The sequence below is a fragment of the Sciurus carolinensis genome, chromosome 1 (genome assembly GCF_902686445.1).
Source record: "Sciurus carolinensis chromosome 1, mSciCar1.2, whole genome shotgun sequence".
Lineage (NCBI taxonomy): Eukaryota > Metazoa > Chordata > Mammalia > Rodentia > Sciuridae > Sciurus > Sciurus carolinensis.
The window spans coordinates 34,946,140-34,973,102 of record NC_062213.1 but is presented as its reverse complement, the minus strand read 5'-3'; the positions used below and the strand labels follow the sequence as shown (position 1 = coordinate 34,973,102).

General features: G+C 36.9%; 1 protein-coding gene across 50 annotated transcripts in view; it reads left to right on the top strand.

The window, feature by feature from the left end:
• The window catches only part of Rims2 (regulating synaptic membrane exocytosis 2), a 601,671-nt gene that overhangs the window by 571,733 nt on the left and 2,975 nt on the right, over positions 1 to 26,963 (top strand). For all 50 annotated transcript variants that reach the window (XM_047527145.1, XM_047527153.1, XM_047527031.1 and 47 more), the window contains 4 exons: positions 20,968 to 21,109; positions 24,640 to 24,752; positions 25,071 to 25,172; positions 26,560 to 26,699. In XM_047527145.1, the coding sequence (XP_047383101.1) occupies positions 20,968 to 21,109; positions 24,640 to 24,752; positions 25,071 to 25,172; positions 26,560 to 26,699 (497 nt within the window). The remainder of the gene's footprint in view (positions 1 to 20,967; positions 21,110 to 24,639; positions 24,753 to 25,070; positions 25,173 to 26,559; positions 26,700 to 26,963) is intronic.

Below are 26,963 nucleotides of genomic sequence, written 5' to 3'. Positions count from 1 at the left end.
ACTTAGTTTGTAGGATGAAATATAGTAGTCTCTCATATAATGAAATGCAGTGTCCCATTATTTGAGAAGTATTTCCAAAGCTACATAAAATACACATATGCTACATAAGCAACATGTATTATCCTGGTATGGAGGGATATTATTTGCAATCTGCTATTTATTCATTCATTCATTCATTTTGCAGTACTAACGATTGAACTCATCCCCTCACACATGGTAGACAGACCCTCCATCACTAATCTACATCCCAGTCCTAGTGGTTTATTGTTTATATGAATTTTTAAATTTCTTAGGGAGTGATGCACTTACATCAGAATGGAACAAGGAATAAAAAATCAACTTAATAAAACATGTAAACCAGAAATATTATTTAGATAATATGTATTAAATCTAGGAAAACAATTGAGCATAGAATAAAAGAAACCAGAATTTGAAATTTCCTCAGTAAGTTCAGAATATTCCTCAAGTTATTATTTAAAACTAATAGTCTCTGGCCATTGCTGCAGTCTGTCTCTTGAGTACCTATCTGCCAACACTTTCTCCTTAAAAAGTTTTTTTCCCCCAAATAAGGTGATTTTTCTCCTTCTTTCTCTTTAGTTCTCCCTAGTCCTCCTTGTGCCATTCTTCTATCCCTTGTCTTTATCATTTAAGATTCTGTAAAAAAAAAAAAAAAAAAAAAAAAAAAAATGTCAGAAAGCTTCCCAGGACAACATTGTTCTGAACCTGCAAGGGAGGAGTAATGCTCATATAGAAATAAATGCATCTGATACTAACCTCTTTTTGGTGCACAAAGCCAGTTATTAACACAAAGAAAGGTCATTTATCCAGGCAACGCTGCACAGGTACTCAATCCAGTTCTCAGGCTACCCCTCCTATGCAATCTCTAGTAGTAACCCAAGATTTCCTTTTCCAAAGTGATTTTCAGTGATCATTATGATGTTGCCAGATGCCCAAATAAAAATTTTTCATCCAACCATGCGTGGATTTCTCTAGGAGTACCCCACTCATCCCTTTTTCCTGATATTTTCTTCCTGACAGGAAGTTTGGAAATCCAGTAAAATTTCTCATAATCTAATCAAGTGACTTTTGCATTAGGAGAGTCTGACTGATAAATGTGCCATTTTCTCCCAGTATAATTAGATTCATAGGGTAACTCCTGTTTCCTTTTATCATCTTTTGCCTCATTCTGGCAAATACCATGATTGAAACAATAAGATGAACATAATGAATGTTTTTAAGATATTAACAGCATTTCTTCCAAGAAAGAGAAAACTACAGGTATTCTTGGAAATAAAATGTTTTACTCTTTAATCTTAATTTCCTCCTTCATAAAATAAGTATTTTATTGTTTTATTCTTGTATTACATTCATTTTCTAACTTTTCAAAAAGTAACCCGGTTCACACACTTGTGAGCACATCCACGCATACATACTTACAAAGCAATACTGCAATTGATGCACTAACTACAAGGGCTGAACTCTGATTATTTCATTTTATCCTTAAAAGTGCCAATCAAAACCTAATAAATTATAACTCACTAAAAATTTATGACCCACAGTTCAAAAAACATTAGATGACTTTCAATAATGTTCTTTCAGTTTCCAAAATTCTGTGATTCTCTTTATTCTTATAATGAAAATCTCATATAATAAAAATTCCTATTCTCTGAATAAAAGTGATAAGGTATGAAAAAGCATTCATAGAGTTCTCTGGTTTTTATCAACGTTCTTTTGAAATACTGATATTAGGAAGGTGAATAATGAAAAGGAAATTGGACTAAGCGTTGTAGGAATATTAATGAGACAGGATAAAAGTCTACCAGAAAAGCAGAAGCAAAAAACCTAGGTGATCCTAAATCTAAACTACTAAGATTTTTTCCTTGTTTTCCAATGTTATTGTTATTTGTGCAAATTTTTTTTAATTTTTAGGAAGATTTAAGAGGATTATTACTTGTATGCATTTTCATGCCTTCTAAATTGGAATGTCCATTGGACAAAGTCCTAGAGAAAGTCCTGTGTGATCTTTTTCTCACTTGCTCTACTCCACCCACCCGCAACATACTTCAGGGTGTTTGCTCTATGGGTTCTCTCTACCCCATCTTCTTCAAATGGCTTTTCAAATGTCATGACACCATTGAGACCCACCCTCAAAACCCTTTTTAATTTACAGTGTATCCCAAACTCCTTAACTTTTATTGTTTATTTGCATCCATCCCCCTTTTAATGTTATGACATATATTAATTTATTTTGCCTCTATCCCCTCCACTAGAGTAAAGTCTACAAGAGCTGGGATTTTTAGTTGCTTTGATCACTGTTTTGTCATAAGCATCTACAGAGTAGATGGCATATATTAGGAGCTCAGTCAATATTAATTGAATGAATATTTGAATGTATCAGTAAATTGAGTAAAGTGCTTGTTCATATATACTACTTAGGACATATTTCTTGGATGAAGGAACTGATTTAGATTGTGTGATTTACATTTTACAAAGCATTTTTGAAATTCCCTATTACACATACCCAATGAATCAAGCCATGACATAGGGCTGGAATTATTGTTTCCCACCTTCCCACATCCAGGTAGAGAAAACGAGAGTTGAATGCTTATCCAAGGTTACAAAAGAGTGGGGTGGTCTTCTGACTCCTAGTAAAATGGAACTAAAATTGTTTTATGTTCTGGAACAGAGGTTTTCAATTCACAGAACGCACCATGCTTCTTTGGTTATAAGCTGCTTTGTTTCCAGTGTGTCTGTGTTGCTTTCAAATGTGTTAAAAAGATATGGCCTTTTATTTAGATGTTGATCCTTATGGTGCCTGTCATTTTTAATAACAATGAGTAGCAGATTATTTCGTTCAGAGAAAGAAGTATTGAAGTTGACAGACATCATTGTGTTTTTTTGTGTTGGTGCTTTTTAGTTCATGATAAAAAAATCAACTCACTTACCTCTCTGTTGAATTTTTATGTTTTTAATAAAAAAAGAAAAAGACAAAGCTTCCATTTAGGTTTTCATGGAACCCGGTAAAAATTGGGGAGCCTTTGTGTTATGACTTTCAGCCTTTCTTGCTTGAGGTACGTTTACAAATTAAGTGAACCTGAGGAAAGGGAAAGTGACTAGCAGAAATTTCCCTGACCTGTTATCAATGTGAGATGCCTAACTCGCTGCATCGGGCCTTCACCCGGCTGCGGCGGGAGGGGTTTCGGGAACAGCAGTAGCTGCACGGGGTCCGCTGGCCAGAACCTGAGGCGCGCGCCCAGGAACTGCCAGTCCTTCCAAGGTGCTGCCGCCGCCGCCGCCGCCCCCTCAGGCCGCTGATTGGCGGGGACCGCAGCATCAGCAGCATCTCCCGGCGAGGGAGGGCGCCGACACTCAGCGGCTCCAGCCTCCGGGATCCTCAACTCCCCCGGGCGAGACCTCGGACTTCCACTGCGAGCAGCCGCTTCTCGCCCGCCACTACCTGGACCCTCCTTCTGACCCCTCCCCAACAAAGCAGAGGTCCGGGCCGTTCGGGACAGCCACATCTCCCTCTGGGCCGGGTCGGGTAGACGGGGACCAGAACCTTAGGGTCCCGCGGCACCAACCCGGCCCCCGACACTGGCTTGGAAACCGCTGCGGTCGCCGCGTCCCAGCCGCCAAAACGCCTCGTATCTTGTACCGCGGGAAAAGCGGGTCCTCGTCCAAGATGGGCCGGCAGGGTCTCGGGGGCGCTGGCGCTGCGGGACGCTCCATGCAGCGCTCCCAAAGCCGGAGCAGCCTCTCCGCTTCCTTCGAGGCACTGGCCGGCTACTTTCCCTGCATGAACTCCCTGGAGGAGGAAGAAGGAGGTGAGACAACCTTCCCTCCCTATAGTTGATGTCTCTTATTTGTGTAGATCTCTGCAGAGACGGCGGCTGGAGGGTTGGCAGTGGGAGAGAGAACTCCAAGTAGCAGTGTCACAGCCCCTCCGCTCTGCAGGACAGTGCCAGGGCCAGAGACCCCTAGAGCGCGCGGGCTGAGCAGAGGAGCTCTGTTTATTGGTTGTTTGGAGAGCTCCACAGGCGCGGACTTGAGACACGACTCTTCTAGTGAAGTTTAGTTATCAAGTGCTTGGAAGTTGAATGTGGATGTAGGTGGCAAGGCTGCGCTTCTTCGGTGGCCCCCACTCTGTTTGCTTTTGTTTATTCCTGCAGTCTTTGTGGACCCAAGGGCAAAAATGCTTAAAAACTAGAGGGAAATGCAGCAGCAAAACTTTGAAACAGGAATCTCAGCCTGTGAAAGGCCAAGATCCAGATGAGGGGAAGGGATCCTAGAATGTACAGAGAGAAAGGTGATAGTATTTAAGGCGAGTTCATGCTATGGACACTTGGGACTTTGTCCACAAGGCACAATACTATGAATCTGACTGTTGGTGGTCTATCTCTGGCATGCCAGCAATTAAGCTAATGGGGGGAGCGGGTTCACTGTGTTAAACTTTTCACCAAGTGGTTCAAAGTCCTTCAAGAACTTTTGAATACTGAAACTTGTGTTCTTCTTCATGAAGAACTTTCCTAAAAAATTTAATAGCTAACACTGAAAATATAAATTGTAAAGCAAAGTAAGAATTGAGGTAAATAATAATGTCCCAACATTTGAAATACTGTTTGTTATTATTAATATGTTAGTTGTGAACTGAGTACATCTTTAGACACAGTAGCATAGTTACGATGTTAACTCTCATTGCATGTGATAGGATTTGGTTTGCTTTTTTGGCAATCAGTGAAATCTTAATAGTTAATAGCTCTGATTGAAAAGAAGTTAACTACCTGCTTTAAGAACAGGTAGAAATAAAAATTTCCCCCTATTTTCTCAGGAGATAGAAGGGGAGGGGAGAATGGAGGATTCATAGTACATCTGAACAGTGATCTTCAAACCAGTCCAGTAGAACTAGCCATGTTTTTTCTAGATTATTGTCACAATATTAATTTAATATTAATCAGTATAGATATAACATTAGAGTACTCCTCTACTTAGACATGACTTAATTTTTACACTAGTCCTTTTATTCTGATTTGTACATTTACATTTTTTCTATAATTTAATATTTAAAATTATAGGGAAATATAAACAAATCAAAAACTTTAAAAATCAAACTGGTCCATGAATGATCATATTTGCAGCTAAAACTTTTAGCACTTGTTAGCCAGCACAGTTCCAAGGACTTGACACGCATTTACTCTTTTAAGCCCATAACAACCTTTTGTGGCTGTGCCATTATTTTTTCCATTTCACAAATGAGGAAACTGAGGCAAAAAAGGGTTCAGAAACTTGCCCAGATAGTAGGTAACAGATAGCATTGAACCAGGCAGTCACCAGCTCAACCTATACACTCAACTCCCAAGATCTGCTAGATTTTTTTTTATTTTTATAGACTGCATTTTGATTCATTGTACACAAATGGGGTACAACTTTTCGTTTCTATGGTTGCGCATGATGTAGATTAACACCATTCGTGTAATCATACATGTACATGGGGTAATGATGTCTGTCTCATTTCAACATCTTTCATACCCTGGCCCCCTCCTCCCTCTCATTTCCCTCTACGTAATCTAAAATTCCTCCATTCTTCTCTCACCCCCACCCCCCGCCCCCATTATATATCATCATCCACTTATCAGGGAAAACATTCCACTTTGGTTTTTTGGGGATTGGCTTTTTTCACTTAGCATGATATTCTCCAGTTCCATCCATTTATCAACTAGATTTTTATTATTTGAAAAATATTAAACTGTACAAAATAATCCCAAAGAAAATTTCTGCTTCTATGCATGGGAAATTGGAAAAATATTTCTGACACATAATATTGCTTCTTGAGTTGTATAGACAAAATATTCCAGAAGGAAGGTAGTAGGCTGGGGATGTGGCTCAGTGGTAGTGCTCTCTTAGCATGCACAAGTCCCTGGGTTCTATCCTCAGTATCTTACAAAGAGAAAAAAAAAAAAAAAAAAAAAGTCGGGGGATAGCATTTTTTAAGTAATCCTTATAGTTCTGTACTAGTAATGAGAGGGGAGACACTCTCCATAAATGAGAGGTCTTTCTTTCCACTGGCTTATGGTCATTTCATAATCATAGAAGAAATCTTAACTTTTTTTCTTTATTTCACAACACTCCTGTCACCCTTGAAAAGTCCTGAGATGTTTTTTAAGACAATTCAACATATCCTGCAGAGTTGTAAGAGTTAGAACTCACTGGCTTCTCTATGGTGTTTTTTTCTATGTAGACACCCACACAGGACACATGAAGGTTATGTGGATGACATACTCAAGAATGTTATTTTAGTCATAACCATGAAACTCATTCTAATTTACAAAGAAAGTAAATCTATCTCACCATGTGATTTTCACACTGATGGAGAAGAGTTCGCCTGAGAAAAAGGAGTGGTCTGATAATTAATGTGATGACTAAGTTCACCAATCAGTTCATTAAGGCTGTCTGAGTTCAAAACTAATCTTTGTTGTTGAGTCTTTTTAGAAATAGCACAATGGCTAAAGGATCTCAAACGTGCTCTGTCTTCCAGTTCCATATTCTTATTTCATTCTTATTCACTACCAATCTATACAAAAAGTGCTAAGAAGTCTACAAAGAGAATGTATGCTTTGAATTCATTTATTAAAAAATATTTATTGAGGATATTTGATGTCAGTAGCTTTGAGAGTCTTAGAATTAACTGGATATGCTCCCTCCCCTCTGAGAGCTTACAGTCTAATGGAAATGGACATTAACCAAAATAACTATATAATTATAGCTGTGACGAGTGTCGATTAGGTCAAGTACAGAGCACAATAAGAAATTATAAGAATTATTAACTTAGGAATTAACGAAGATGCCCTGAGAAAGTGTTAAATCTGGATTCAGGTGTCAATAATATCACTTTGTCATGAGCTGGCATCAATGACCTCCTGCATACCTTTAAAAATAATTTGCCCAGATTCCATAGTTAATAAGTGGTAGAGGAGTTAGGATCTAAACTCATAATCTGACTCTCAAGTTTATAACTACAATGCTCTATATATTGTTTCTTTGTTATTTTACTGCATTTCTTTGCAATATGCTATATTCTTAAAAACCAAGTACAGCTGGGGATGTAGCTCAGTGGTAGAGTACTTTCCTAGCATGCGTGGAGCCTTGGGTTCTATCCCAAGGCTCTATCACACACACAGAAAAGTGCAACAATAATAATTAACATTTATTGTGCACTTTCTATGTTCCATATTCCTTTAATTTCATGATTCTTCAAGGAAGTTATTTTCCTCACTTGACACTAGTGAAACTACTCAGAGAAGTTAAACAACTTGTCCACAGATGAGAAATCTAAATGGGGCCAATTTGAGTGAAGATGAAAGTGGTATTCCAATAAGCTAAATAAAATTGTTGACTGGTCTTCATGGCATCTTTTTTGTATACTTGCAGTTCTTTTTTTTTTTTTTTATCCTTGTATCTGGGATATATGCCAGAAAAGTGTACTGCAAATCCCCAAAATTATTTTTTAACTAAAATTAATAATAGTAGTATTTTCTTGTTATCAATTGTTTATTTACTTTATTGTCGACCCCTATAGTAAAGCATTATGTTCACTCTAAAACTACTTGGCCCTAACATTGTGTTTCCCTCCCCTAATACAGAATATTAGTGTGCACAGAATGTTTAAAATCACAGGCAAGAAAGAATGAAGTATTTCACAGAAATGTTACCATTCTTAATAGGAGAAGGAAACATACAACTTCCCAAATTGCTGAGGACAAATGGTTATGACTGTTTAATGTAGGAAAATCGTGCATTTCCTTGGTACTTGAGGTTTCTGGTTTCCAAGAGGTGATCTTAATGTTATGTGTGGTCCTAGGCTAATGGTTCTTATTTAGTTATGTGTTTATGTGTGATAAATTTGGCCTGGCTGATTTTATGATCTGCCATGTGTGACAATCATACAGAGGAAGTCCTATCAACTTAGCACTACTAACTAAATAAGCTAACCCCTTAGATTTTTTGCATATCACTAGCCTAAAAATTAAACTACATGAAAATCGTGTAGAAAGTAGGAATTGTTTAAAAATCATTAGAAAACCAAGGAATGAACCTTTGCATGTGATAATAAAGAAATGAATATAAATAAATAAAAAGATATATTCAACTCTCCCCAGTTCTTTAATAGGACATTCATCCAGTAAGAATGTAAAAAAAAAAAATTATCCTATTCTAATCCTTGTGTATACTAATTCTTACACTTAATACTTAATAATCAATTTTATTTTATTAGAATAACATCTTTGCATGTGCTCCATTGAAATAAAAATTCTCTACACACTTAAAGATAATCATCCTCAGTACAGACATCATACCTCACACAGAGATATTCAGTAAGTATCTATTAATAATAATTGTATGTAGTTCTCTGTTCTTTTCAAGATAAGTATCATTATAACTGCTATTCATTATATTTATGCTAGTTTAAAAATATGTGATATAGATGTTCTTAAATGCAACAATTATAGTGTTTGCACATAAAGCCAAACTTGGGGACAGGATACGTGGTTACAGGCTATTATGGATCATTTTATAGGAGATACCACTTTCCCTAGATTATAATCATGTCCAATAACTCATTCCATAAATGAGTCCATACATAATCAACAATAGCACAATATTAGATTTATATTTTAGTTAGACAAAGTGAAACAAAATATTTGGAACTTATAAAATAAATGAATTAAGGATCCATTGCATTCAGAGTTCTTATCAAATATTACCTTTTTAAGCTCTAAGAATCCCATCTTTCACTGCTGTGTCTGAATAGTATACTTAAAGTAATTTAAAACTTTAATATAAAAGTCAAATTAAACCCTAATTTGCTTGCATCCTTTAGTAGGTTCACTAAATTCAAAACCAGTAATGGGACCAAGTTTCCCTGTGGAGACATTTTGTGTATAATGACTTACAAAAGAAACTCACTGGAAAGTTGTAACAGAAGCACCCCATTCCTACTGAGGACTGTTTTAATGTAAATGCTCTCTGCTGTTAAGTAGGCCTTTATTATGGATGAGAAAAGATCCTTCTGTGTATTTATTCTATCTCATGCTGTAGTGGTTTTTGATTGGGAAGGAGGGAGATTTACCTGCTGTATATATAATATTATTAGAACAGTTGAAGAAAAAGCTAACGTAAAAAATAGTGTCAATTCGAGCTTTGAAATGTCATTTTCTTTTATTTTCCCCTTGAAAACGAAATTGGGATTTGTTTCAATGTAAATGATGCTTTATGCAAAGATACATCACCAAAAGTATGGGCAGAAATCCCATCAAGGCTCACAAGGCCTAAACTGGGAGTCAGAAGGCTATTGGGAGGCCAGAGCACTCTTGCCATTGCATCTGTCTCTGCATGACTGCTTTGCTCTTTGTCAGAAGCCAGCTCCCTCCCCTTCTCTGTTACCCCTGTGTCTGGAGGAAAATGGTAGTTGATGGCCTCCAAGTTTACCTGTCACAGTTCCATCCATACTGCAAAACATTCCTTTCCCAATCTCAATCCCAACTGTTCTGACATGAGATTTTATTTACCCAGTTTGGTCTAGTTTAATACAGCCAAAGGGCAGGACCTTGTGTATCAATTTAGTTCCCAATAATATACTCATGTGGGCAGCCAGGAAGAGGCATGGTTATGGTGAGCTTTGTGGACATCACCAAAAGTATCTACTTTTGTCTGGATCATCGTGAGCAAGGAGCTGGTATCATTTCTTGTGATTTAGATTTTGTCTAATGATACTAATATATAAGTAAAATTATTTTAGCTATTTAAAGAGATAAATTAGTGTTCAGCTTTTCCCTGTTATTTCTGTAAATCAGGGGCCAGGAAGGTAACCTACCTCAGTAAAGTAGGACAGATGTAAGATAAAAGGGAAAGACTAGGGCTCTGAAAAGCTGGAGAAATCTTACCCATCCAGAGAGGAATGATGAAGAGTCATTTCCAGCTAATTGATGCCAAGTTAACTATCAGCTCAAGGTTGGCAAATTTACTCTCATTTTCCCCCAATGGGAAACAAGTCTGTTTATTTAAAACCTTTAAACTTTAAAATGTTGACACCTAAATAAAAATTCTCAAACATTTGAGATAAACCAAACATTTATTGGCCAAATGTGGTTCAAAGACCACCAATTTGCAACTTCTGCCAGTGAAACACACTTCCTTCTTACCTTTTCTCAGTTTTCTTTCATCCTTCCCATCCTCATTAACATCGTGATAGTTCAGGACCACATGAACTCATCTTAGAAATCAACTGCTAACCTCCCAACCTGTCCTCTCTACTTTCTGGGTCTCTCCACTCCAATCCCATTCCAATGTCCCTATATAAGTTGTCTTGTACATCATCTTGATCTTGACACTACACTCCCTTCAGAAATGTCAGTAGACTCCCTTCTCCTAAGTAAAACCTTTAGCTTGGCAATTCCAAGTCTTTAAGAACCTGGTTTTAACATATAGTTCAGCTTCCTCAACTTCCAAGGCTAGTAATTCTATACAACTAAGCCTCTTTATTCTTTGTCTCCAAAATTTTGTTCATGCCTATCCATTTCCCTCTACCCCGCATGTAGAGCCTAATTGCTCATCAGTGATCAGCTTATATCCCATCTACCTATGAAGTCTTTAGAACCTGTAAGAACTGTAGGCAGAGAAAAATCTGCATGGACCTGGAATTGAAATATTGTCTTGACCTATTCCTGGTTCTGTGAACTAAGCAAGATACTTAATTTCTTTCAGCTTTAGTTTCCTCATTTTTGTGTGAAATGTACACACTGATACCTTTCTTGGAGGGATGTTGTGAACAAGTGTTACTATATTTACTATTCCCCTATGGTCTCATTTCAAAATATTTTGTGCCTTTTCCTGTACCTCTAGCTCTATGCTATCTAATACATGAGGCACTAGCCACATGTGACTCTTTAAATTTAAATAATTTAAATTAAAATTTTAGTTCCTCAGTCACATTAGCTGCATTTCAAATGCCCAATAACTCCACATGTCTAGTGATCGTCTGATCAGGCAGTGCAGCATTATGGAACATTTCTGTCATTCACAGAAAGTTCTTTTGTACAGCACAGCCCTTGTTGAGTAATACCACTGATTTAGCACTTAGCACATATTGCCTCAGATTGTCATAATTTGTTTGCTATCTAATCTTGCATACTAAATTTAAAATACCATTGGGAATTATAAGATCATGTGTGATCCTATAACGAGTACCTGACTGGTTTTTCTTTTCATATCATGGAATGGATAGAGGCTATTAGAACCAAAAAGGACTATGCTGATTAAACTACTGTTTCCATTCTTTCAGGTTCAAGAGTGCTGGAATGTCATGCGTTCTTTGTGCTCCACCTAGAAGTTGGGTATCTTTGGCTCCAAATGACTAGGAACAACACATTTTTCCATTATAAGTTTAAAATGTGTATGAAGTATTCGCAGTGCCTAGTGACATCAATATAAATCAATTCTGGCAACTTAGGCAGAAAGGTTTTTGCTTTTGGACACTGAATAGGTCATTGAATTCCTAGGAAGGCTGGAAAACCTGTACTAGAGGATAGGAATGCAGCACAAAAGCACACTACAAAGCTGGTCCTGCACACATTGCCCAAATATCACTGCCACTTGGCATAGACATCACAAACTTGTACATGGTGAATCACTGCATCCTGCTACAGGACCCACTCCTAGAAGCCATACGTCATGGCTGCCAGCCTTATGATAATGGAAGCCTGTGGTGTCTGCTTCTCAGACTCAATAGCTTCAGATTCAATTTGGGACAGCAGTTTCACAGCCACATGCTCATGCCCTAATAACAAAGCAGGATAGGAAAGCAACGCCTGACTTTTTATTTTATTAGAGCTTTATAGTTATATATAGTAGTTGGGTTCATCCTGACAAACTCATACATGAATGGAATTTGGTTTCTTTCCCTCTTTTCCCTCCAGTCCTCCCTCCCCTTCCCCCATTCTCCTGCCTCTAGTCTACTAGATTTCCTTTCAGTCATCCATTAATATACATTTGATTGATTCTTTTTACTTATGTATAAAGGTGAAATTCCCTGTGGTACAATTATATATGCACATAACATTATCTTTTTAAGAATTCTGCATTGCTTCCCCTTTCCCAGTACCTGACATTTTTAAGTGGTACCACTGAAGGATGGGATTTTTATTCTTACTTAGGAAGGGGTTTCAAATGCCAATAAGCCAAAAACATTAACAGACATCCACTTTGTAATACAAAATAATTACCAGTGGCACAAAAATTACTCTTAAGCCCATCATGATGTGCTATTTTTAGTTTTCTTTTAAAATAATAGTATGCTACTTGATTATTTTCCTCTTTGTTCAATGAGTATGAAGAAGTGGGAAGCAGGGAAAAATCTACAGAAGACATCTAAGGAAGAGAACATGGCTTTTGGCTTGCAGGTGTAGCTCAGTGATAGAGTGCTTACCTACCCACAAGGACCTGGGTTTCATCCCCTAACTCACAAAAGAAAATAAAAGGAAATGATTTTCTCATCTTTTAACTTTTTCTGCAGTTTTATCAGTCAAATATATGTTCATACTCTTATTTTTTAATATAGAACAGTCTCCCTCCTCAAAGGCAACCTTAAATTTTTATCCATTAACTGCATGCAAATTGAAGTCTAGGATCTTTGAGTGATATGTAGTTCTTTTTCCCATATCCTGATGTGATTTTCCATGCTATGGTGACCTATAACTTGATAAGACAAGTTATCTGCATCAAATAAAATTCCCATTTACAAAGAAAAGAATAGAAAACACAAAATAGTCATTCATAGGTATTATCAAATACTACCTGATAGGAATGGCAGAAATTGACAGTAGAGGACAATTGTTAGTTTACTCATCTGACATATCTGGTTCAGTTTCCTGGGAGGTGTTTCTTTCTCCTAAATTCTCTATGACCATGAAGAGTTGCTCTGAAGAGAAAGTTTAATATCTGTCATAGCCTGCTTCTTGCTTCCTGGAAACTCAGCTGTTATCTTAAGTTCGCACATAATTATATAAGGTGAGCTAGTAATTTATGCATAGTGTTCTTCTTGCCAGGTTAAGATAATTTCACAGATCATCCCAGTCATTTTATAGTATAGCATTTTATAGCTTTTGGAACTCTTACATTATAGCATTTTATAGTTTTTTGGAACTCTTTCACATGGACTGTAGTATCTGGTCCTTACTCATCACTATTTGTTAAATACCACTCCATGGCATATACTCTGAAGTCATAGGCTAAGTGTGGTCCCAAACTTACACGTACAAACTCTGAGCCTCAGAAAGATAGGTTCCCTGCCCAATGTTTGCAGATAGTCAAATAGGAACTTGGACTGCTGTCATCTAACTGCAAAATGGCATGCTCATTCCACTATAAAATACTTCCTAAAAATATCTAACTTGAGAGTTATGAAGGTATTGGTGATACTTCACTCTTGAGAGAGAAACAGGTACAGTTAATCAGTGGGCTGATATGTGACCAAGGAGAGAGCTTAGAGTTAAAAAAAAAAAAATCCAAAAAGGGGAATGTACAATTCTATAATAGTTGAACTTGGGATTAGAACCTGAATCTTTTCTAATGAACTTTCACTTGATCCCCCTTAGTGCCATAATAGCAACATCAGTCATTAGCAGAAACTACCATAAAAATGACAAATACAAAAAGAATAACAATAAAGCTATAATTTATTATATTTAAATGTGTTAAGAATGCCAAAATAAACTTATTTATATGGAATGAAAAAAATGAAGAATCATCTTACTACAAAAGGGTCATGAACTTGGTTTTGTTTCTTTTCAAAACTTTGTAGGTGTGCAGATGAGTATAAGGCACAAAGAGATCAGGTTCCTTTTCAACTCCACATGCTGGCAAATCCACAGTTTTTCATAATGTGTTCAGGACTATCATTGGATGAAATCTCTTTTAGGTATGGGTAGGTCTAAAGTGACATGCCAAAAGATTGAAATGCATACGTGTGTTATAGAGAGTAACTACTTCAAGCACATTAGTTTCCATTTTTATTGTAAATATATGTTGCCACTGTGTTCATGAAATCAGAAGTGAAACTTTTTCCCATTTTCCACAATAAAGAGCATGAATGATCTGGTTTTCAACATTATCCATAAGATAATTTAAGTTTATTTGGACATGCGAGAACAACACAAGATGAGGTTTCAAGTCACTAATTACTGTGGAATTAAAAGTTATCATGCAAAATACTAAGTGAAGACAGAATGCCAGCATGCTTTGAGAAAGAATCATAGGCTTTGGCATTGCTGAGATTTAGGTTCAGATCACATCTATATCATTTGCTAGCTGTGTGGCTGGGGTAGTTTCCTTATATGGAAAGTGATAGTACTAACCACCACATAATGCTTTTATGAGGAGTAGAGAGATAGGTGGATTTTATATCCAGAATGTCTGCATAGTTCTAACTCCAGGAAGAAAAAATAACTCTTTCCTTGCTTGTTATGAATTTAGTAATTGAATTTTTTTCAACTTTAAAACCTCTTGTTTATAAAAGAATGGAATACTGCATTGTGACTATCATAATTGTACTGTCAGAATGTGTTGTTAGGTTGTAATAATGACTAAAAAACAAATCTCTTGCTCTTGCTTCATGTCCATTGAGTCATGTGTGGCTGTACTCAGGGACTCGGGCTGATGAAAGCACCTATTATCTACTTCCACAGGGGGAAAAAGGGACATGGTAAGCCAGACATGAGCTGTTAAATCCTCTGACCTGAAGTTGCAGGAGCTAGTTTTGCTCACATTTCATTGGTCAGGCAAGTTTCATGACCACACTCAACTTCAGAGATGGGTAGACAAATTAATATATTTTAGTAGTCCTAATGTTCATCGTGATTGTGGCCTCTTCTTGGAGCTCACTGTTACTGTAGATATTTAGCTATATAACTTTCGTAATAGTTGTCACAAAGCTATTGGAATGAGTGCATTTATGTTAAACAATTTTTAGAGAAATCTGTTAAGTTCTATTAATTTCTACTTTAATTGTTAATATAGGCCTTAGATTGGTCCAAAAGAAATTGCCAGTTATTTGTCTTCATTTGTTCAGACTTTCAGAGGATTGAATTATAGTTATTATAGTAGGAAGCCCTTATAAACATAAATATAACTGCACAAGATTTTATCCAGTTATAGTAATCTACCATGACAGGAGCCCCTGTAGTGAGATCTCACAGGACCACATAGGTAAATAAATTTCATGTCTTGATATAAAATCTGTTGATGAGATGTTATGCTCACAGTGGCCACATGGAGACTGGTTAAGAGTGCTAAAGGCAGTTCTTATAAAACAGTTAAAGTACAATTTGGAATTGATTTTAAAGATGAAGAGTCTTTTACTAAAAAGGAACTAGCTATTGAGGAACTAGCTTAGTTTTCTCACTGCTGCAATAAAGGAGTACATAAACTGTGGATATACTGGATCCCCTAGATTACTTCCGAAAATATGTGAGTCAATGATTTTAAAAATTATCATTTTAAAACATTTTAAACATTCTTTAAGTGTAATACAAATGATTTTGCTAAATTATACATACTCTGAAAAATAGCAATTTTGAATAAAGTGCAAAGATAATACCTTCTTAACTTAAAGCATATACATTGTAGTCTAAACTAATAATTACAGGCAGTCTTCAGAATCTGTCAAACAACCTTCAACCTGTTCCCATAAATCATTTCCCAATTTGATGTTGAGAGAATTGTGAATCCAAAAGAATCTGTCTGATAGATGAGACTTTCCAGATGAGAGCAAGCAGGAATGGATTCTGTGGATCTGAGATTCGATTGATTGCTTGATTGAGTGACTGAACTGAGGGGCCTTTTACCCTCGAGCTATATCCCTAGCCCTTTTTATTTTTTATTTTCAGACAGGGTCTCACTAAGTTGGTTGTGGCCTTGCTAAATTACTGAGGCTTTTCTTGAACCTGAGATCCTCTTTCCTCAGTTTCCTGAGTCACTGGGATTACAGGCATGTGCCACGGCACCTGCTGGATCCAAGATTTGAAAGGAGGCCACCATGATGTTGAGATAGGCATTGCAGCATAAGCCTGGGCTTGGGCAGGCTTCAGACACTTTCCAAGTCAGTAGTGAGGAGGACCTTCTGAAGAGTTTTCTGCTTTTCAGATATTGTTAGGAGAAACTTTACCTTTTGGCCTTTTATTTAATTAAGTGACTTTCTTTGAATACAGAGGGTGCCAGGTAAATGAGTCATCAGACTAAGCAGAACAAAATAGCAAGGACACCCCCTGTGTTCTGCTTTCTGCCTGGAATATTTTGCAGTTCAAGAACTTGATTTTACCTACAGGCATCTTCTCCAAATGCACTTTGGATTTAAAAACTTAGTACCAGAGTGAGTGGTTTAAGGGCTCAACAGCAACCCCATCTGGGCTTTAGTTCTAGGATTTGCTGTGTGTTTTTTTTTTTTTTTTAATTTCAGTACACACACACACATACACACACACACACACAGAGTTATTTATTCATGGCTAAGTTCTTACAGTTTTGGTTGTTTCACTCCTGTGGAAATAATAGAATATTTTATATACACAGACAAACACACATATATGTAAAGGACTCCAGATTTTCTTTTGCAGTATAACAATCATCACAAATTTAGCACCTGAAAACAATACCCATTTATTAGTTCACAGTTCTAGAGATCATAAGCCTAGCACAGTGACTGGGTTTTCTCCTTGGATTATCAAATAATTCAAATCAAGATGTTGTCTGGAGGCAGTGGTGGGGCGCAAATGAATCCACTGTCAGGGTCATTCAGGTGTTGGTAGAACCTGGTTCCTTGTAGTTGCAGCCCTCAGGTCCCCATGTTCTTGCTCCTGCCAGCCAGGTATCACTCTCAGCAGCTGGTGGCTGCTCTCAGGTCTTTTCCACATGGCCCCCTCCATCTTCAAGTCAGCAAAGTTGTATTGAATCCTTTTATTTCAAATCTCTCTGACTTTCTCTCTGCAATCAGAGAAAGCACTCTGCTTTTAAAGGGTTCAGGTGGTTATGCTTGGGCCCCTCAGATAATCTCAATGTCATTAAGTCAACATATTATCTCAATTACATCTGCAGAGTCCTTTTTATCACATAAGTAACATGAGAGGCATCTTAGATTTCTGCCTACCTCACTTACTTTGCATAGCCCTTCACTATTATATAGATTCAATTTTTAGGTTTTACAATGTGACAAATCATTAGACATTTTGAATCTCTATAATGCATTATATTTAGCTTGAATTACTTTCATTGTGAATGTAACACAAAGATTTTTGTGGTGCTGAAAAATTTACTCTTTAAATAAGTCTATGTTTCAGATAATGGAACCCTTCAAAAGAGAAACTTTAAAGGGATACTATAAACAGTATATTAATAGCTACTAAAAATAGTATATTAATAAGAATTCTTTGATTCTGTTGGATAACAGTGAGCAACATATGTCTTTGATGTATTGTGGTCTTGGTCATACACAATGACACAAACTCATAGACATCAGAGCCAAACTGTCAGAAATCACCTGCCCTCCTCCATCTGCCTTTTTCATAAACTTCAAACCAGAGACTCAGAGAGGGAATGTGACTCTAAGAAGTCCAATGAGCCAGCTAGTTAGTGGCTGAGACTGGCCTGGAATACATGTATTCTGATTCCCTATCTGGTAATAATAGTAATAGTGCCATTAGTTGAAGTCTTTCTAGTATCAGGTGCTCTGCTAAGAACCCTAAATGTTTATTTTCCTTAATTCCCACAAAATTCTATGAGGTATGCATTATTATCACTGTCATTTTACAGTTGGAAAAAACTAAGTCTCTGAGAGGGTAACTTGTTCAGTGTCATCCATCTTGTAAATAGTAGAGAAGCAGTTTGACCCCAAGGCCTGATGACTTCTGCACTGTGCTCTGCTTTCCCACCCCACCAGGCTGCTTCTAAAGCTGCATGCTGTTACAGACTTGGCATAGTATTGCCATGGACAGCTGCACAAACCTGTGTAGTTATAGTCCAACAATAAATTAACAAATAGCAGAGAATTTGAAGTCTTGCCACTGGGCACAAATTCTGGTTCTGTCCCTTACCGTGTTTCTTCAGGAAACTGTCTAATCTCCTGAGCCCTTAGATATTGCATCTGTAAGAATGAGCACTTTTAGAGTTGTTATGAAGAGGATATATGAATAAAGCAGCCTAAAAACAAAAGAATTACATGCTCATTGTATTTATTCTTTGACAAGTAGTGGCTGGTTCTTGTCACTCAATAACAGCTGATTTTAGTCATTTTTGCTTGATGGAGGGAGATATTAAATAAAATAGAATAAATCTTTGGCATTGCAGAGATCTGCAGGAATCTCATTTCCTTTCTATCATATGTTTCCTATTGGTATCCTCCTTCCACACATTCATACTTCACTGAAGTATCTCACTCCATGGCAGTTTTCACAAGTACATCCTTCACTTCCTGTGAACATTAAAGCTACATAGAAAAGCGGATGTTCCACCCTTGGTCTGGCTTCCTCACAGCAGCCTAGCAGCTCCATGATTACAGTTCACACCTGTGCAAAATTTTATTACTTTCTGATGTAGTCATTTGAGAATCACTCTGAAATAAAACTATAAATATTAAATTCATGAGTACTATGATCATCTGCAGCCTCATCCTTTTAAAAATAGTTTCCATCTTTGTTTTATGTATATGTATTATTTATTTATTTATTGCTTGCTACAACATTCGAAAGTAAATTGAAGACAATAAGATTTCAGGTTTAAATGATTTAGCATGTATCTTCTAATAATAAGGAAATTCTTTACAATATATGCTATTCTCCATCAAAAAAAGTAAGAATTTCCTAATTCCCATCTAACATCCAATCCATAGTCACATTTTTCCTACTTGTCTTAAAATGACTTTTATACTGTTTTATTTGTTGGGTTTCTCATTTGTTTTATTTTTCCAAATAAAAAATCAAAATACACTCAGCATTTGGTATTTACAATCCTTTTAACTAGAAAAATTCCCTCATCGAATTTGGATTTTTCATGATGCTAACTTTTTAAGCAAGTAAGCCAATTCCCTTGAACTGTATCCTGTGTTCTGGTTTTGTCTGATGTTGTATGCATGTCAATTATCTTGTTACTCTATATTTTGAAAACTGAAAGTTGGTCCCACAGACTTGACTGGAAACAGTTTGTATATTTTTGTCTACAACAACTTGACAAGTGATACTGTGTATTTTGCATCAGGAAGTACATATTGATATACCCACTAGCACTCCTAATTTTGTTGACTTATTAATATACCTTTTATTCCTTTGCTTTAACAATCAGAACTCATTTGTGGAATAATTCTTTGACATACATATATATACACACACACACACACACACACACATATATATACATATATATGTGTGTATATATATATATATATATATATATATATATATATATATCTTTTTCCCAATCTTTAATCAAATGGCATTAGTCTCCATTGTTGAGCCTTACTTAAGGTAACAAAATGGTAATTTTTAAATTTGTCATTCCTTTTACATTTATAACAACACTTTTGTGTAAATAAGAGCCTTCCCTAGTCAAGGGAGGGATGATTTATGTCTTCTTACAGTTCATATCAGTACAACATGTTTATATCAATTATCTAAATTATCATTGCGTTATGCAACTGAGTTGTAGATAAACATAATTTATATTTTGTGTAGATACCCTTTAAAGTATTTTGATATACATTAAAGTTGGAAGTGAAGAATGGATGAAATTTAAAGCAGTGTTTCAAAGTGATGAGCAAATGTAAGAAACTTGGTGAAAAATATTTCAATAAATGCACTAATAGCATTTATAGATCTAAAATAACTTATTAACACCAGCCACTAAAAGAGCTTGCCATGTGGTTGTACCCCAAAAAACTAATAACATGCACAGTCAATGTGAAGAAATATTTAGGCCGGACAAGAAAGAAATGGATACAAATAGTTTAGACTGCCACCATCTTGCTCTGGTAGTTTCTCAACTGCATATTCCAACATTCAAGGCCCTTTGAAATGTTTTACTCAATTTCTTGTCTACCTCACTCCTCATTCCTCCTCGGGTACACGGGATCTTCCCTGTCTTTGCCCCTTTGCCTGTGCTGTTCTCCTCCCCCAAACACTCTCTTCTCTCTTTGCTTGGAGTTCTGATCCGTCCACTTTTCAAGCATAGGTTCAAACCCCACTCCTTTTCCCTCCCTGATCTCTCCAGACTCTCACATCTGTGGTACTTGACTCAGTCTCCTGACTGGTCTTCTGATTGGCTTCCGAATGTCAGCTTCATCACCAAAAATCCTTAAGAACATGACCAAAAATTTCAAAGCTCTTTTCACATGATATTGCTGAGTTTTTACATTTCCCTTGGAGAGTCTTCATGAAAGTTACCAACAGGTCTGAAACTGCTGTCAAACAGGGTTCTCTCCTTTGTTAGCTTTCTTTTACTTCTGGTATCTATCACCCTAGAAAACCAGATTTTCCTGTGAAAGTTAAGGCTAGAATTTCTCACCATCAGTTCTTTGTAAGTAATATGAAGGCTCAATTCTTTACCATGTCAGAGAGGAAGTGGGGAGGAATGTAGGCATAAATCAACCTGGCCTTCAAATATTACAATGAAAACAGAGCTTATTCTATCTGTAGGTTGAATCTTTATGTTAAATTTGAACACTGTTTTAAATGGAAATAAAACAATGGTATTTATGCTGCTTAAAGATTTTGATCTCACACAATAATATATTGTTTAAAATTGTTCTAAATACCTTTTCTCTGTCTCCTCAGTAGGAACACTTCCTGAACACACGGTTGGCCAATACTTACTCTTGCCAGACAGTGAGGATTTTCATTGCCAGACAGTGATACCATTTGATTTCTGTTTTTGCAGAAGCAGGAGGTAAAAAGCTACGGAGCACTGTCCAGAGGAGTACAGAAACAGGTCTGGCAGTGGAGATGAGGAACTGGATGACCCGACAGGCAAGCCGGGAATCTACAGACGGCAGCATGAACAGCTATAGCTCAGAAGGAAAGTGAGTGAGGCCAGCTGAGCTGTGTGTCTCCTCTGTGCTGCCCAGAGAGACTGTCTTCTCTCTCTTACCCTCTGCTTTCACTAATGCAAACTCACACTCAGCAGCTCCATTTTTATTTTCACTGGATGATTTTTTTGTGAAGAGAATTTTGCTTACCTGCCACTGAGCAATGTGACATATCTGGCTTTTTATACCAAAGGAAATAGGTTTAGGGATAAAGTGCTTTGTTTTAATGATAAGATGCTAAAATGTGACTCTCACACTGCATGCGAATAAAACATTTTGCCCTGGCTTGATATAATATATAAAAGCACAAAAATAATAAGCATTCATGCTATGCTCTGTGGACTATACTAATTAAAAAAAATTATAGCTCTGAGTTAGTACTAAAACATATGCACTCTGATGCATACTTAGTTTGATGCAATCATTACTATATTTTATATAACTTAGTTATATGAAATTAATTTATATGAAATTAAGTTATGTGAAATATCATAGCCAAAAAGAAATGGTACCAGAAAAGTTGATGAGCCTTTTTTTAGGAAATTCCCTTTGAATTTGCTGTCTCTGAAATATTTTTAAATCATTTATAAAGATTATATAGCCTTGTCACCAACAAATTAACAGTAAATTAACAGCTACAGATATTTGAATGTGACTGTAAAGGACATTAATAGAGGAAACTGGAGTTTACTGACCCACTGGACCATTACCACAGATGCATTAGATGTTCCATGTTCACAGATGTGAGGCCATAGGAGCTGCTGGCATAGTCTTAATGATGTCCCCTAAGGATAATTTGTTTGACATGATTACATAAATACAAGAGAGATGTATGACTTACATAAATGTATTAATAGGGTTATATGAGATACTTATATGAATAGACTAAGACTAAAACATTTATATTAACTGAATATTTTGGGAATTGAGTTGAGGAAAAAGAAATAGATTTGATGTCCATCAAGAAAATCTAAAACATGGAGAATCAAGGGGAAAATAAATGCTTACTTAGCACTAATAGTTGTAAACCCTATATTAGAAACTGTAAGGGACATAAAATATATGAGCTGTGTTCCCTGCTCCCAATGTTTATAGTCTTATTGGAGAAATGGAATGAATACCTGAAAATCATTCAACACATCTTGCCTTCTATTCTAGACACTGTGCTGCCAAGTGGGACATAAGACATAAGTGAGAGTCAGTATCAGTGGTTAAGACCTGGGGCTTTGGAATCATGGAGGCTGGGGTTCTTATTTGGTGTTTTGGCACTACAAAACCTTGAGCAAGTTATTTAATTTTTCTAAGCTTAAGTTTTATCATTTGAACTTAACAAGCATATTTTGGTTGCTTAAAATATTATTGGCATGGTTTTACAGACAGACAAAACAGACAAAAGCCCCTACCTTCATCAAATTCACAGTCTGTCTAATAGAGAAGATAGATATTAAGGAAAATTGTTAAAATTTACATAAAAGAAAAATAATGAAATGCATAGTAGATTAGGTAACATAAGTGTTAAGGAGAAAAATAAAGCTAGAAAGAGAAATGAGAGAGGGTCAGGGTAGGACTTTAGCAGGGTAGAAGAGGAAAAGGACTCATTAAGAAGGAAATTAGTGAGTAGGTGGACACTTGAGGTGGGACTCTTCTAGGCTGCAACAATGCTGGGGCCCTGGGAAGGAGCTTGCTTGGCATCAGCAGAGGGGAGAGAAGCACTGTGAATGGGGACCAGAGTGTAACAGATGAGGAATTAGGTTGGTGGTGGAATGGGGTTTGGACAGCTTCGGTCATCTTTGTATAGTATGAGGACTTTGCTTTTACCCTGACTCAAGTGAGAAACCACTGGAGCATTTTGAGCAGGGGACATGGTCTGACTCAGTTTTAGATTAGTCTGATACTATGATGAAGGGAAAGCAGATGCAGCAACAGCAAGACCATTCAGAAGTCTCCTGCAGAAAAACACAAGATAGATAATAGTGGCTTGGACTAGAGGAGTAGTATTATTGAGTTCAGATTCTAGATTTATTTTGACACTGAACAAATAAGATTTACTGGTGTATCCATATGGGTAGCGAAATAGAGAATATTAGTTTGCTAGAGCTGCCATAACAAGATCAAGATCAAGGTGTCCACGGGTTGGTTTCTCCTGAGGTCTTTCTAATTGGCTTTCAACTGGCCACCCTGTATCTTCTCATGGCCTTTTCTGTCATACCCTGGTGTCTCTTCCTTTTCTTATAAGGACACAGTCATATTGGATTAGGGCCTTATTTTATTATCTCACTTTACCTTATCTCTCTAATGACCCAATCTGTGATCTCATTGACAACTCAGCCCCATACAGAGAACAAGAAAGAAAGATGCATGCACAACTGAGCAATTGGAAGAATGAAGCTGCCATTTACTAAGATGGGAATCCTCTGAGAGTCTAGAGTTTGGTTTTTCTGTTTGCTTGAAGAGGTTTGGGGGAGTTAGTTTCTGGCAAGTTCAGTTTCAAGTACCTATTAGACATCCAAGAAGATATATAGTCTAAGCTTCTGGGATACAGGTTTATGTCCTAAGGTCCACGCTGGAGATGTCAGTGCAGTCAATAGCAGCATAAATAGCTTTTAAAACCATGAGACTGGATGAAGTCACTGAGGGAATTCAATAGAATTCAAGTTCATATAGAAAAAAGGTGAAAGATTTGAGCTCTAGTATTTGGTGGCAGAAGTAGCAAAGGAGATTAAAGTAGAGTGACAAGTGAGAAAGAGGGGACTCCAGGAAGCTAAGTAGAGAATATGTTTCAAGGAAGGGCAATCAAGTGTGTTCAGCCTGCTAATCTGTTAAATTAGAGAAGAACTGAGTGTTACCAGCTGGAACTACCACTGCAGTGGTTAGGTGACTTTGATCCAAGAAGTTTTGGTGGAGCGATGAAAAACAGATTAGAGTTTCAAAAGTAAATGAAAAGAAAGTGAAGACAGCACATAGTGACAACTTTTTCAAGGAGTTCCAATAAAGAGAGGAAAGTGGGGCCAGGGAAAAGATTTTTTTTTTCTTTCTTTCTTTTTTTTTTTTTTTCTTTCTTTTTTTTGTAAGATGGAAAAAAATAACAGCATATTGTTTTACATGTGGATGGGAATGACCCGGAAGAGTTTCTTCATCTATAAAAGGAGATAAGTAATAGAATCCATCTCAGCTCAGTCAAGAGGATTAAATATGGTAAACCTATAGTGGAATACATGCTTGACATGTACTGAGCATCAGTAACAGAAATCACAGCCCCAGCCCTCCAGACCAAAGGAGAGAAAGGCATGGGAACAGGATCCTGTAGTATGGACGACAAGAGTTTCTGGTGGCACACGTGGGCAGCCAGAGAATACTGAGCAAGAGCAGAGGAGGTGCAGTAGGGTGTTGGGATGCACTAAACTTAAACACCAAAGTGATGCTCCCTGGTGTCCTGCTATGTTGAGGAGGCTGGAGGGAGCTAGGGCTTTCCTGAGAGCAAGCTGGGCTTGAGGAGTTAATTCCATTTGTTATTTTGCCTTCAGTCTGATTTTCCCTGGTGTCCGCTTGGCCTCTGACAGCCAGTTCAGCGATTTCCTCGATGGCCTTGGCCCGGCTCAGCTAGTGGGACGCCAGACTTTAGCTACTCCAGCAATGGGTAAGAATTTCTGTCTCACGATTCCAATGCTTTTCTCTTAGATTGAAAATTGCATTCTCTAAATTTCATAGAATCTTTTAACAGTATTATCAGCAGGAATAAAGTATCTTGTATTTTGATGCCCAAAAAAACTTTATCTTTTTCCTATTAGAATTTCTGATGATTTTTAAAAGAAGACATAAAATGTTAAACATATTTAAATTTAAAAGAAAATATATAGGAAATGATGAAATGATGTTAAGCCAAGGTCTTTGGCAAAGCATTTCTTTCTGTGTTTGTACAGTAAGGTGTGTCTGTTTCTTCTTCACACACCATTAGGTGATATTCAGATAGGAATGATGGACAAAAAGGGACAGTTGGAGGTGGAAATCATTCGGGCCCGTGGCCTTGTTGTCAAACCAGGTTCCAAGACACTGCCAGGTAAAAGCAAAAGATTTTTCTATTTTGTCCATAATTCACATTTTTTTCAATGTAGATATTTTACTTTTGTTGCTAAAAACTTAGTTTTTAGTTAATCAAAGGTACTGATAGGTGAGAGAATTATCTGACCAGTTTGGGGCTAGAGTAGTTTGTATGTCTGTCCTGGATGAGTGTGTAGTCAGGTGATCTGGTGGGAATAATACAAGTTGTTAAATAAGTACATATGTGTTAGAAATGACTGCAAAATGCAAACCACCACCCTAAAATAATTCATTTTGTCACAACATGTATGTTCAAAGTTCAATTTTTTTGCTAACTGGTGTTCCATGTTATTCTTTAGTTTACACGGAGCTTCAAAATTCTCCTTCAGCATCCCTAGTATTCTGGAATTAGAATAAAAATGATTCAGTCCCCATGGTAGCATTATACCTATTTATGCTGAATATTCTAAGGTTCTGACTTCCTGTTGTTGTATATTTAAAAAGAGGCACTGTTATAACTTTATGCCACATACTTCATACGGAAATGTCATAATTTAAGGTGTTTGGAACCATGGGAAATGGTGAAGTGACTCCAAATGCATTATGCAGAGGTCATTTGATTAGAAACATAAAACAATTGTTGAGGGTTTTGAAACTTGGTTTGTAACCTCAGCATCTCCACAGACTGACTTGTAATTTTGAATCTCTTAACTTCTCAGTTCTTGCAGAAATTTTTAAATGTGGTATATATTCCCTGTGTACAACCTCATAATGATGATTAAGATGATGGTGTCTGTAAAGGTCTTAGAGCTTGTCAACACACTCTGCCATAAAGAATATTGTGACTTTTACATAAATTAGCATAATTTTTATGAAATGTCTGTCATATAAATTTTAAGCCACAGAATTCACAATTAGCTGCCTCTTCCTAACTAATCTGAAATATTATATCAAACCCCACCCATTCTGTACCCACACCACCAGCAAAATATAAATGCTTTTGGGTGTGAAGTGATTCGTGGAGGTAGATGAGTAAAACAATGATTTTAAGCACATTTAACTAATTTAAGTATTGATAAATTAAAGACTAAGACATTACTCTTGAATATTGATAGAGACTGGAAGCATTTCACCTTATTTAATGCCATGTTTAAACCTATGTAGCCAGTTAATAGCAAAATAATTTGAAGAAAAAGATTAAAAAAAAAAAAAAAAAAAACCTCAGGCTGTGTCAGCATCCCCTAAACCTCTCTGAATGGCAGACAGTTATCCATTGTTTATCTAATGATTTTGACCCAAGGTGGCAAAGCCAGTGGCTTTTGATCACTGCCAGCTGTTGCAGAGTCACCTGTGCGCCGGTATGCCACAGCCACAGCTCATCACTCAGCACCTGTTTTCTTTCCCAGCACCCTACGTAAAGGTGTACCTATTAGATAACGGAGTCTGCATAGCCAAGAAGAAAACAAAAGTGGCAAGAAAAACGCTGGAACCCCTTTACCAGCAGCTGTTATCTTTTGAAGAGAGTCCCCAAGGAAAAGTTTTACAGGTATTTACTAAGTCGTTGATTCCTTAAATAAGAAAGCATTTCAGAGTTAGACCTTGTGTCCTGCATCTTTTCTATTACCTCCACTTATGTTCCACACAGCTGAAATTCTTCGAAAATTTCAAAGCAGTGGCCCATGCCATAAAGCCATGCACGTTGATGTTCCCTTTGAAGTCAATCAGAAGCTTGCAAAGCCCAGTCACCATCAGCTAGTCTTCCTGACTGCTTATGACCTTAACCCTCCAGCACAGTTTTCTTAATGAAACT